At 37.9% G+C, this 13,858-nt stretch overlaps 1 protein-coding gene across 1 annotated transcript; it reads right to left on the reverse strand.

The window, feature by feature from the left end:
- Positions 1 to 3,130: 3,130 nt before the first annotated feature.
- LOC117596111 (adhesion G protein-coupled receptor E3-like) lies at positions 3,131 to 12,828 on the reverse strand. Its single transcript, XM_053229670.1, has 6 exons — positions 12,765 to 12,828; positions 10,144 to 10,325; positions 6,769 to 6,927; positions 4,543 to 4,743; positions 3,841 to 4,073; positions 3,131 to 3,218 (listed from the first exon to the last, which is right to left on the reverse strand). Exons 1-6 carry the CDS (start codon positions 12,826 to 12,828, stop codon positions 3,131 to 3,133), a joined length of 927 nt encoding a protein of 308 aa, XP_053085645.1.
- Between the last annotated feature and the right edge of the window lie 1,030 nt (positions 12,829 to 13,858).

Here is a 13,858-nt window from a genome sequence, read left to right on the forward strand (position 1 = left end):
ATCAGTAGAGGAACTATTTTTCAATTTCTTTTGAATATATCACTGGGGTGAATGTAAATATTTTCATTCACAGAAACAAGTGTAGCTGGATACTGGATGCTGTGTATATCTGTAAATCTTAATCATTTGCATTCAGCCTAAAATTGAGGCAAATCGTTGTTAGAGGGGAGTAAACAGCTTTTGCATAAACAAAGTTCCAGGGAAGTGTGCTAACCTGTTTGTACGTAAACAAACAAACAAGCAAATAAGCGGTCCAGGTCAGTGCAACTGTTACTATGGAGGCATCCAACCTAGTCTATGTGTGAAGTTTATATGGTTAAAGACTGAATTTAAAGAGGGACTCAAATTTTAAGTCAATTCATTTGGCATGCTGGTTTACATTTGGGGTAAATAATTTAGGGTATATCTGTGGGGTCAGATATTGAGTATCAAGAATTATCCCCACCACCCCAGCCCTCCAGGTTACTCTGCTCTGCATGGAACAGCATACAGTGTATAGGGCCGTTGTACTTTCATTTACATTTTGAGACCATGTCAACAGATGAGACGACAGACAGCTCTTCATTACTGCTACATTTTTCACACAAACTATTTCACACAAATTATCGAGGCATAATGTTATTTTGTTATAGTGTTAGCTGAATAATGGTACTGGAATGAAATGAAGGATATCTTTAAACATTAAGTGCAAAAAACAAACAACTTTAAATTTATTGTTACATGACATTCTTATTTTTCATAATAATTCATAAAATAAATACGTTTACAGTATTTAAGAATATATCAAGTTGGTAGACCTTAAGGACAATAGACCTTTTACCACAGAAAGTACCACATAAAGGAAAAACTGAACATTTTGGAAAGGAAAACTAAATATTAAAACATCCTGCTACCTAAAATACCCATGAGAATTAAAAATCCTATTATACACTGCTCAAAAAAATTAAAGGCACACTTTGAAAACACATCAGATCTCAGTGGGGAAAAATATCATGCTGGATATCTATACTGATATGGACTGGGTAATGTGTTAGGAAGGGAAGGATGCCACATCGTTTGATGGAAATGAAAATTATCAACCTACATAGGGCTGAATTCAAAGAAAACCGAAAATCAAAGTGAAAAAATGAGGCAGCAGGCTAGTCCATTTTGCTGAAATTTCATTGCAGCAACTCAAAATGGTACTCAGTAGTTTGTATGGCCCCCACGTACTGTTCCTCCTTGCATAAAGGAGCAGATACCCGTCCTGCTGATGGGTTAAGGACCTTCTACAGCCCTGTCCAGCTCTCCTAGAGTAACTGCCTGTCTCCTGGAATCTCTGTGCTGGGAAACACAGCAAACCTTCTGGCAATGGCACGTATTGGATTTGGAGATGATTTTTAAAATTCCTGTTATTGAAATGTAATTTATATTCATTTGATGCCATGAATAGGTATTCTACAGATAAAAAAGGTTTTTAACCTGTCACTGAGGATGAAAATCAATAAAGCCAGTGAAAATATGTGTTCCAGATTACCATACATGTCATTAAATAAAGGTGTTCATGTCATTCTTGAATAAAGGATAAGCCATTGCTCTTTAGATAGAAACATATTCCTTCACATGTAGGATTTCCAGAAATATATAATGTGTTGGGGATTTTATTTTAATAATGGCAAGAAATCGTAGACAAGTTGGAAATACAAATATTTAAATAAGATATCTAAATGAGATAAAATCTGGCTATATAATTTTGTATCTGATTTATTGTGTCAATTTAAATTTAGGTATAAATTCAACAGATAATGCATAGATTTTATACTGCCTTTGAGTGCACTATGGTGGAACAGTTGTTCCTGTGTATTCTTTCCACTTGAAGGGACTACGAAGCATGATCCTTGGCATGATCTGACATGGAGTAGGTTTGTCCATAAGCATATGTTGCCATAGTAACGCAGCTTACATTTAGTTTTGTTAGTGAAATAAAAAAATTGCCAGAAATTAGTGGAGCGTTTTGAAATAAGTTAACTCTCTTCATGACATACGCTGTTGTAAACTTATTATTCTTTACAATTTGTCAGGAATATTTGGTTATAAATATAGAGGTGGGTGGGGCATTTGTTTTTTAAATTCTACAGTCTATAATCTACAAATGTTTGCCCTCTTTATATATAAAGTAAATGATACCACAGTGCTGTTAAATTCTTCATTAATATTCTATAACAGCAGCTCTGACAGTAGTGCAGCTGCAAATCACAGCCTTATATTAATGCGCTCGCTCTAATATGTTATCGTTTCTATAGTAACAGCTCATTCACAGAGCCTTGTACCACAGACACTCCACATAAACCGAATAAACATTGTATGTAATCTTTCAAATGGTGAAGTTGCTGCAAGGAGATTATTTATTTACATTCGATTTACATTACTTAATTATTTAACATTTTATTTAATTATTTAACAGTTATAATGATTAAGGAATATCAGTGTAACCTTGATATTAGTTGTCCTGTGAATCTTCCGTTTGTCCCCTGACACTCCTGGACCTTGTTACTGGATTGTTGAAGAGGCACAAAGCACACAGAACCTTTCGGAACTTCTGTCTGACCTGGAAATAGATTAAAAGAAGCCAAAATAGTCCAGTACACTCATACACACAAAGGAATACTTCTCTCCAGAAGGTCACATTGTATTTTAATATTTTGTTTCCTAATAAATGTTATTGCATTGAACCAGAGTAGGTGAGGCAGGTGAAAAGACATTCAGTGAGCCAGGTAAGTGGCTCTCGGGTGAGTGCTGACCTCTTGGTTGGAGAGACAGTGGATGAGGAAGATGAAGGTGCCCTGCTGGGAGTTGAGCAACTGGAAGGCGTGATATAAAACTCCGTTCTTGCTGGGGATGTACAGGAGTATCCAGTAGCAAACGAGAATGATAAACTGGGTCAGGCTTCTGAGCATCACGCATATTATCAGATTCTTATCAACGGAGGTACTCATTTGCAAGATTTCATTATTTAGATGCTTAAGAGTGAAGGTCAGGATGATGACAGTCGCGAGGTAGGGGACCAAGTTTAACTGCACACAGGGAAAAGAAAATAAATGCTACATGTAAAAAATATGAACCCCTTTAGATTTCACAAGTGCTACTAGCTTCAATAAAATGTGATACTTACCGTAACAGTGAAAAGAAGAGGACCTGCAAAAATAAAGATCAATCTTCCGTCCTCCTTTAGCCAGCATCTACACAGAGAAAAAGACATGGTAATGAAAAAAGAGAAAATCATATATGTAAGGAATACAACATTATGCTTGATGCAATTGTAAAATACTCAGTGAGTCACAGTGTGGTGTGATGAAGAGGAGTTATTGTTACCACCCCAACTATTATCCTATAAAGATTATTTTCCTATACAGCGCATGCACAAGGGTTTTAATTGTCTTATACCTCAGCAATTTGCCAATGATATAATGACATCATAGTTTTATTTTGTGAAACATCTATGATGCATGGCAGTTCCTGCTATCACTTGTGTTATAGCAGCTATGACACATGTTTTTATTTAATTTGTTTATGTGGACTGTCCACTATACAAGTCCCTGTGAATGAAGCATTACTATAGAACAAGAAATACATTAGAATTAGCACATTTATGTAAATCTGTGATTTTACGGTTGCACTGCACAGCTCATGTCAGAGCTGCTGTTATAGAAAATTAATCAATGCCTACTGATCAGCCATAATCCAGAACTGAACTGCACCATGCTACTTTAAAGTTTAACAAAATTTTTAACATTCAGGTGAAGCATCATTGTAATAAAGAAAAACTGAGCTCTAACCATGTTAAAAAGAAGTCACACTCACTCTTCATCGATGTAACCCTTAGGAAAGCGTACACCAGACATGCCCAGTACTCCCAGAGGAATAAGGAATCCAATCACAGTTAACCATTTCCAGCTAAGCACCTCCCCTGGGTTTGATCTGATCTCTGACAGGTTCTTCACAAAGATGTAGAGCAGCACAGCTTCAATGAACATCCACACGAAAACAGACATTAAAAAAAACCACTGCACTCCAGCCAGTGCTGCACGCAGTTGCTAGAGAGAGAGAGAGAAAGAGAGAGAGAGAGAGAGAGAACAATCATTAAGGAAAAGACAAATCATAATTCATACCAGCTAACAAGGTATGCAAGTAATGAAACACTGGGTGTGCTATTATAGTAAATAATTGTGATAAAGTGCGGTTTTTTTAATTTTGACCACCTCAAAGTTGATTATTTTTCTAATAACAGCACTACTGCCAACTATTTCATATTCTTATTAATAAAAGAATGATACATTCTACATGTGATATCCATTTATAGTTACATTTACTTTTGTGGAATCCCTATGAAACAAGTTTCTCTTATCAGTTATGTTATAGCAGCTATAAACAGTCCTTCCCTCACCAGCCTCTCTTTTTTTGTTTTTTTTTTGAAGTTAATATAAAAAAAAAATGCAGCTTGTCATGTTACCAAGAAACCACAAAGCATAAACTCCTCTGCCCTAAAGATGTTGGAAAACTCACCAGGGGGTGTATATGGGCCAGGAAAAGAGTTTTGATCAGGCTGAGAAGGTGAAACAGCAGAAGGTTTATGCACAGGTTTATCAGAGCTGCGTTGGTCACAGGGTTCCGAGAATAAAAGGTGAATGTCAGTATAGACAAGCTCAGGAATACAAGTCCCACTATTATAGCCACTGCAAAGAGGGCGTTCATGAGGCGGTCACTCTGCAAAGAAACAGTTCAGTTTGTATCAGTGACAGGGTTGAGTGTATGCCACCTATATATTTAATTTAGTGTTTGCTTCGCGTTTTACAGTGAGGGAAAATTAGTATTTGGACACTTTTGTTTTTGTTATATAATATATTTCCAATGCATATATCCACTTCAAATTTACACATAATGTCTTTTGACTTTGTACTTATCTATATGAACAAGAAGTATGTATTTCTAAGATGTTTAAAAAGCAAAAGTGACAGTGAAAATTATTCAGACACTATATATAATTCTAATGCAAATTGCACCTGGTGTCATTATTAAAGACATTGTTCCATTTGTGAAGGTGTAGGAGGTTCCTAAATTGCTCAGGGACATTATTAAACAACACTCGAATGGATAAAGCTACAGAGCCATAGCAATGACCTTAAGCATCCGTGTCAGAATAATTGGTTTGATAATACAGTATGCAGGTGAAAAGTAGAGGAGAATTTTGTCTCATCATCCAAGAAACTGAATCTGAGGAGAAGATGGATGATTCAACAAGACAATGACCCCAAACATCCAGCCAAAATAACTCAAGAAGGTCTTGCATGGCTTAGCCAGTCTGCTGACCTGAATCTCATTGAAAATCCTATTTTGAAATCAAAGGGACCCTGTGTGACGTGCATGTAGAAATGGATGAAGCAGGATCTCACTGCTTGAACTCAGTGTGGTGTTTATTAGGGGTAAATAAAGTGACGGAGAGGAGCCAATGTGATCGAGGTCAGGAGGCAGAGAGGAGACGACGTGGTCAATGCTAGGAGGCAGGGAGGAGCCAGTTTGGTCAAAGCCAGAAGACAAAGAGGAGTGAACATGGTCAAGGCCAGGATGCAGAGATGAGCCAATGTGGTCAAGGCCAGGAAGTGGAGAAGAGACAATGTCAGTGAAGCCAGGAGGCACAGAGGAAACAATGTGGTCAAAGCCAGGAGGTGAAGAGGAAGTTACATTGGGGAAGAAGCCAGGAGTCAGAGAGACCACAACATTGGCGAAGCCAGGAGACAGAGAGACTTTGACATCGGTGAACCTGAAAGGCAGCTAGACCACAATGTCAGTGAAAGTGGGGCAGAGCAAAGACTTTGGCGAAGGCTGGGGGCAGAGCAACATGTATGGCAAAGCCAGGAGGTGGGGAAACCATGATGTCAGCAAAGCCAGGGGGGCTGAGTGAACCTATATCCTCATTGGAGCCAGGATGCAGACCGACGATCTCAGCGAGCCCAGGGGGTAGAGCAACGTACTCAGCAGAGCCAGGATACGGAGCAAAGAATGTCACAATAACAGCACAGGCTATGCAGATGGTGCAGACAAAAGCACCTTGACACCCTGGTAACTTTGGGATATTGAAGACTATTTGGCAATAAGAATAATCTAAAATGAAACCACAATGCTTCAAAAACCTAATTACTTGTTACTGCAGACCTCTCGAGGCTGTAATTGGAAACAATAGCCTTTCCGCAAAGTACTAATGTTGGTCATCAGTTTGGTTTTTTAAACACTTCTTTGTTAATGATTATGAATTTATACTTTTTTGTTCACATTTATAAGTACAAAGTCAAAAGACATTATGTGTGTAAATTTAAAGTGGATATATGTAAAATAGCAAAAACAAAATGCCCAAAAACTCATTTCCTGTCACTATATATAAATACATACACTCCATCTGATTTCACTGGAAAAATATAGCTGCAAAAGCAGTGATCAGGGGGCCAATTACTTTATGGTCCCACCCCTTAGGAACAGAGGAAGACCAGAAGCCACTGGGACCATAAGTGTTTGTTCCTAAGGTGATATACTAAATTTGATGGCAATACATCAATCTGCTGCTAAGATGAGGCCACATTTCCTGTTTGGCTCTTTGTTAATGCATTACAGACAAACCAGGTTGAATAATAAAAAAATCTGAGAACTACTTTTTTTGGCATAGTTTGACAGTACAGTTGCTCAGCTTTAAAATTTGAGGTATAAGCACCTGTGTATATGTAAATACTGATCTCTTACCCTGCATGGGTCAGTCTGCATGATGAGAGCAAAGGTAGACAGGTGATCACAAGAGCACACAGTGTGAGTGCTGTTAGTCTGTACGATGCTACAACCTTCTTCAAGCCATGTGTCTGTCTTCCAGTACACACAGGAGAGAATGCCTTCAGGGTCTAACTCCTAACCAGTGGAGAAAGGAGAAAATTAAACAATCGGAAAAGTGATTGTTAAACTTTCTAATGAAAAATTCATTTAAAAGACAATTAACTTACATTAATATGTTTGAAGGTGATTTTGACTGGTTTGGTGAGGTTAGTGTTGGCGGTTTTGGGAAGTGAAGCTGACACCACAGTAGACATCATGGTTTTATTTGTGCTTGTAATTGTCTTAAAGAGGGTAGGTTTTAGGATGTTTGTCATGTTGGTGTAACTCATGAAGGCCACAGCATAACCTCAAATTATAATAAAATTGAAATTAAAAATAAACAAAGAAGATAAATACATTAATTAATATTAAAGGATTACATTTATTATATAATTCTCCATAACATACAATTCTTCTGAACAATCTTTCAGATAAACGCTTCCCATTATTCCCTTCCATCAAACTGCCATCTATTTTTAACAGAAAACAAAATACTGTTGCCATTTTACCTACGTATTACTCCTCACTGTTTATTACCCTAGCCCTTTGATTGATGGATAGATAAGAATCACCTACCGTTCTGAAAAATGACGCTCAGGGCTTTGCAAAGTTTGTTTCAGATTCTTAAACCAGACATTAAAAAAGTGAAATTTAGCCAGCAACTAAATTAATATATGCAAAGGATACTACCATACCATTGTTGTTTTTTGAAATCTCAACAAGATCGATATCCATAGAAGCATATCTTATACTGAGTCGAGGAATTTCACTCAAGGAGATATTAGGTCCAACCACTGTGAATACTCGAACCTCTAGAAAGATATAAAATCAGTGAAGTTTTAGCTGTCTTCAGTTGGGAATATAGTTTCTTATTGCCATCGTAAATCAAAGCATACACTGAAAATGTTAAAAAAAGTTTTCTCTACAAAGGAATTGTCTAGCAGAAGAAATAGAATTCATGAAAAAAAGAACTTTTATTTTAACAACTGGTTGGTCTACAATTTACAAATGACTTTCATACCAAAATTTTGGAGAGATAAGCTGATGTTGCGCTCAGGATCTCTTTTCCTCACCAGCGTAGACACTAGTTGCTTGGTTACATTCAATACAGCATCTCCATAGGACGTAAGAGACTTTTGGTCAGAAACATCAACTATCTCACGCGTCGTAAGATTCATTATGATGTTCAAATAGTTCTTCACAAACTATCCAAAAGCCAGAGAGATATCCATGAGTATATATACAAATGAAATGACCATGTGGTACAAAAACACACTTATATTTACAAGTAAGGAACTAACATCAAATACCTCTCACCTCTTGTGGTAATTCTTGAGGTACGTTATAAGGAATTTGATACAGGAAGTCCATTGTGCATGGTCCTGTCAAATAACCCTAGATAAAAAATAAGCTATTTTTAATGCTATTAGCATCTTTTTTAAAAGAGGTTTAAATATTTTAAAACAATATTTTTTTAATTAAGTGAATCAAAAATATACTCATGAATCATTCTGTGCATAATTCAGTCAGTAAAATGAAAATGCCTTAAAAATGTTAGCCATTTTGTGATTAAAAAAAAGTGCTTTATTTAATGTCACTTCCTGCATCTGCTTTCATATTTATCAGAACCCCACACAGACTTGCCCAAACAGCACTCTTCCTTTCTTAATTCTCACTCCTTCTCATGTAAATAAAGTACTATCCAAAGTTTGAAATGTATCTTGTAAACGCATGGGCTGCCTCGCGTTCCAACACATTCAAGAAGTAGGACAACTCACAAGCAGCACATTACACACTGAATAAGTTCAAGGTTGCGTTACAAAAGGCAGCATTACGCACTGAAAAGTATGCCTAAATAGTACTGTACTGTATGTAGCAGTATGTAGTATGAGTTTTGGGACATGGCCCATATACTTGAAACTCATTATCTGTCATTATCCTCTTCCATTATCCTTGTCTCCACGGTATTACAGAAATGTTATGAGAATAAAAACATTATACTTGAAAGATACTGTCACAGTTACCAAGTACTAGGTGAAAGAGCAAAACCTCTCAAGAGCTTGTCTTTTATCTAAGAATCAAATGTTATCTCTGTCATCTGTGCTCTGTTAATGTGGTCTCTGTTCACTGCATTGCTCACCTGATCACAAATCATTCATTCAACAGCCACTGCTACCCCTGATCAGTAACTCCTGTTCAGGGATAGCCATTGATCTGGAGCCTAGTCCAGGAAAACTGGACATGAGGCAGCCCATACACAACAGTCCATCACAGGGCACTTAGAACACACACACTCACACTCTCATTCATTAGAGGAAATTTAGTGTAGCCAGTCCACCAACTGGCATGGAAATCAGAGAAGCCACAGTGATTGTCAATAGCAAAACATAATTTGTCTACAGGATCAGGAAACAGCACAGAGACAACAGAGTGGGCTTGCTTGTGGGGTTAACTTTAGGTACAACAATGGTGTGAAACTATTTTTTAACTATGTTTTGTTTTTCATTCCCTGACCATGTTCATTTTCAATTCATTTCTTTTACAGCTTGCAAATACATTTCATCTGATCTTATCAATGTTCTTATACTGTTGCTAATATTTCTTTCCTGGAAATGTAGCCTGACACTAGGTATATACAGGTGTCTTACTATGCATGCGTCAGTCTGCATGATGAGAGTGAAGGTACCCAGACGATTACATGAGCACACAGAGTGAGTGCTATTGGTCTTTGTGATACTAGAGTAATTTGCAACCCATCTGTTTTCCTCCCAGTACATGCAGGAGAGAATGTTGTCTGGTGCTATCTCCTAGCCAACAGAAAAGGAAGAAAGAATAAACAATCTGAAAAGTTATTCATTCATTTATCTATATTCACTAGCACTTTATAATGGTCGGGTTGTGATCCAGGGAACACATGGTGCCAAGCAGGAATACACCCTGCTCATCTTACACACATACATTTACACATAGGGGCAATTTAGGATAGCCAATCTACCTACTACCACGATTTTGAAAGGTGGGAGGCAATTGCAATACCTGGAGGAAACCCACATGGACAGAGAGAGAACACAGTAAATGCTGCACAGCCAGTAAACAGATCTTGGGTTTGAAGCATGGAACCTGAATCTGTGAGGCACCAACACTGTCTGCAGTGCCACCATGCCACCCCAAACCAAAATAGCCAAATTACTAAAAAAAAAACAATTCTGAAACATATTTAACAACAAAACTTTTAAAGTACAAATAACTGACTTGGATGTGCTTCAGGGTGAAGTTGACAGGCTCAGTTAGGTTTGTGTTGGTGGTTTTGGGAAGTGTTACTGACACCACCATGGACATAATGGTTTTCTTTGTGTCAGTAAATGTGTTGAAGAAGGTAGGTTCTAACATGTCTGCCATGTTGGTGTAGCTCATGAAGGCCACAGCAGCTGGTCCTGAAGGTACAATAACATTGAATTTCAATTAACAAAAGAATCTATATAAATGAAGTATAATTTCTAAGACATTTTAGAAATCTGCTTGCTGAACATTTATGGTTTCATTACATAAATAGTTGTTTAAAAGAGTTTTTAGATAGAAGAAAAGATATTAACATTTATCTTCAGCTTCAGCTGAGTGATATGGAGAAAGATAGTGGAAGTGCAATAGGTGGAGAACTTGCACTAGACACCTAGGCACTAAAAATACTGGTGATAAAATGGTGAGAGATGGAAACAAAAGGAGCGAAACTGAGATAGGACTACTAGTTAATGTCTGCTAGCAAATGCTTGTCCTCACTCATATAACTAGTAGTAAGATGGCTAGTACACAGTCTGCTAACACAAAGGTACAGTACATAATCATGTAACATTGCTAGCTAACATCGTAGTAGCTACTTGTTGCAAACCTCAGAGGTTTTTTTCTTTTTGCCCAATGTAATACTGAAAGACCTATAATTGCTCCCTGCTTGCCTTCTGTTGCTCTTCTCGGTGGTGCAGTTCTTCTTCTGTATATTCTGGCTTGAACATGTATGCTTGGATGTCATTGTGCAACACTAACTGTCGCTTGAGTAATCAATTCACTCCTTTGCAGTTTACTTACAAAGAAAGGTTACTGGTTATTAGCAATAGTCAAGTAGCTATCTTGCTTCCCTGAACATACTGTTACGTCTCATTATCTAGCCCTGGCCCTACTTCCCCCTCCCCTCATTCCCCCTTTCACCCATATATCCAGAATAACTGTTGTAGTCTTTCAAATTTTTCATCCATCTCCAAGATACATAATCAGGAGAGGTTTTCCCCAGTATTTAAACTGGGAAATCTCACTCCTGTGGCCCCATCTTCACTGTAAGACATGAGTAGCCATGTTTATAACAGATGTAATGAAAGGAGGCTGGAGTATCCCATTATCTTCAACCTGACATCTGTTTGCAGTTGTCTGGATGTGTGGGATCAAATTTCTCTTTCCCCTATTGTATTCTCATACTCCCTGCTTTTGTTTTTATAGGTGCATATTGCAAAGTATGGTTGACCTATTGCTTCATGGTTGTTGTCAGGTATTTCCCCCTTGGGCCGAACACCAAGTGCAGAAGCTCTCAGCTCGCTTAAGCACCCATAGCGTGACAGCTCGCTATTCTGTGTTCTCATGTGTTTTTGTTTGGTTTATGTCCTGTCTCCACCCGTGTCCTCTCATTGGTTGTCTCCCTAATATATCACACCTATTTTCAGTTTACCTTTGATTAGTTTGAATATATAAACCCCTGTGTGTCTTTGTTCAGGGCGAAGTATTGTTCAGTGTTTTGCTATCTAACTTTACAGAGCCTGTTTCCATGTTTGCTACTATGATTCTTGATCTCCTTCTGTCTCTTGGTTTATGTTTTTGGATTACCCTCATACTGTCGTTTGTAGATCAGCTGACCTCTGCCTCTTTCCTGTTTCTGTCTTTGGATTCACGTTTTGGATTTGTCTGCCTGCCTCTCTAATAAAACACTTAACTGCAATTGCATCCATCTCCACTCGCAGTTCATGACAGTTGTAAACCAGTTATTGGCTGCGAAGTACAGAAATGAGTAGGGAATGAATGAATGAATGAATGAATGAATGAATACTGGACAAAAATGTAGAAATTTATTGGTTTAATGCATTTCATCTAGTATGTTAATGAGCTCAGTGATCCAAGCCTAAAACAAACCAGCTTTATTTATTTATTTATTTATTTATTTATTTAGGGTATTGTTGAAAATGAATATGGCAAGTTTGATATTTTCAGTGTTTTTTTGTAGTTTTATATACATGAGAATTTTGTAAAGTGGTTATCATTTAAAATATTGTAATTTAATAATTAATGGATTTATTTTGATTTTGCTATGCTATTGGACATGCACGAAAAAAGGAGATATTATGGACCTGATTGGGTTTTCCCATGGGGGAGTGTTCAATAAGGACCTGATTGGGTTTTCCATGGGGGAGTGTTCAATAAGGACCTGATTGGGTTTTCCCATGGGGGAGTGTTCAATAAGGACCTGATTGGGTTTCCCATGGGGGAGTGTTCAATAAGGTCCTGACTGACAGGTCTTATGACAAATCGAAGTTTTGGAAGGAAGAGAAAGGAGAGCGCAGGAAAACGGGAAAAGAGAGAGAGAGGACGGTGAGTGAACGCCATGTTGGACACAGTTTAATGTGCTTTGATAAACTTTGGTGGAGACTAACTACGTAAGTACTGGCCCAGAAAGTTTAGAGCCAGCTACAGTGCGTACCGTATTCTGAGAAAAAACAAAACAAAACAAAGTGACGTGAAGGGGGAAAAAGGCGAACACTGAGTAAAGTGCGGAGCAGTGGACAATTGCTGCTCCAGACGCCATTTTCATGCTCGTCGGCTGTTAGGTCTACGGACACCTGTGCATTCACCACCGGCTGGATGCTGAGTGGACAACTGAACAGCGCGGGGGAAGAATCGCATCGTGTCCTCGGGAGAGAAGAGCCAGAGCAGGTTTCTTTTCAAACTTCCACCAGTGAATACATATTGGAGTACAGGACCGAGTGAGTAGTCGGTTATATTTTTGTTGCCGTATTTCCAAGGATTTACCTGTCATAAGGTAAAAGGTTAGCAGTGCTGGAACAGGTTAAGAAGTATTTCACATGAGAGTTTGGTTGAATTTGTCTTCTCAATATTTCCAAGTTAACCACTGAGGGTAAACTGTGAACATTTCCAGACAGACTCCTACCTGCTGGGGTTTGAACTTTTCCTCTCCATTCCTGCATTGTCCATAGGGGTTGAGAAATACTACTGGAACCTGAAGGTTGTTTTGGTGTTTATAAATAAGTGGTTGTGTATTTCTTTCTCAGGAGTAGTTTTATAGTGGGTAAAGTATTCAGCATAATTGGGAACAAAAGAATAAACATAAATGAAGGGGGGGGCTTATAATTAATTTGAGCTGTGTTAATAAAGTAAGAGGGTTATGTTGCTAAGCTAACTGATCCCTTTATTTCATTTATTTCTTTCCTTTTCATTGTTTAGCTACTGATTGATTGTTTATTTGGTCGTTTGCCTAGATTTAAATAAATTGGGTATTTTATTACTGTTCTATGGGTAGTAAGTGTCATTTTAGCCCTATATAGGCTCTGTGTTTATATTCTTTAACATCAGCACATTTCACCATCACAAGCTGGGGACCCAGAGATTTCCTTGTAGGAAGCTATATATGTAAATGTAACGCTTTGTTAGACTTCACCCATTGGTACTTTACCAGAGGTTTCTGGGAGGGGCCAAAAAGGGGTTGAATTGATTGATTGATTGATTGATTGATAGATAGTTAGGGGAACTCACAACTGTGGACAATATTAAACATGTAAAGGTCACCACTATACCTTTGTTTTTCTTTGCAATTCCAATTAGATCGATATCCATGGAGGCGTGACTGGTGATGAGTTGGGGGGTTTCTCTCAAGGAGGCTTCAGGTCCAACTGTGAAAACTTGAACCTCTGAAAAT

Source organism: Pangasianodon hypophthalmus, chromosome 26 (genome assembly GCF_027358585.1).
Source record: "Pangasianodon hypophthalmus isolate fPanHyp1 chromosome 26, fPanHyp1.pri, whole genome shotgun sequence".
Classification (NCBI taxonomy): Eukaryota; Metazoa; Chordata; class Actinopteri; order Siluriformes; family Pangasiidae; genus Pangasianodon; species Pangasianodon hypophthalmus.

Bases quoted from the DNA above. Each gene is read 5' to 3' on its own strand.
- LOC117596111 (XM_053229670.1), bottom strand. From the start codon at position 12,828: ATGCGATTCTTCCCCCGCGCTGTTCAGTTGTCCACTCAGCATCCAGCC. The intron at 4,744-6,768 runs GTAAGAGATCAG...GTTTCTTTGCAG, and splicing joins TGCAGACTGACCCATGCAGG to AGTGACCGCCTCATGAACGC. The intron at 4,074-4,542 runs GTGAGTTTTCCA...CTCTCTCTCTAG, and splicing joins TGGCCCATATACACCCCCTG to CAACTGCGTGCAGCACTGGC.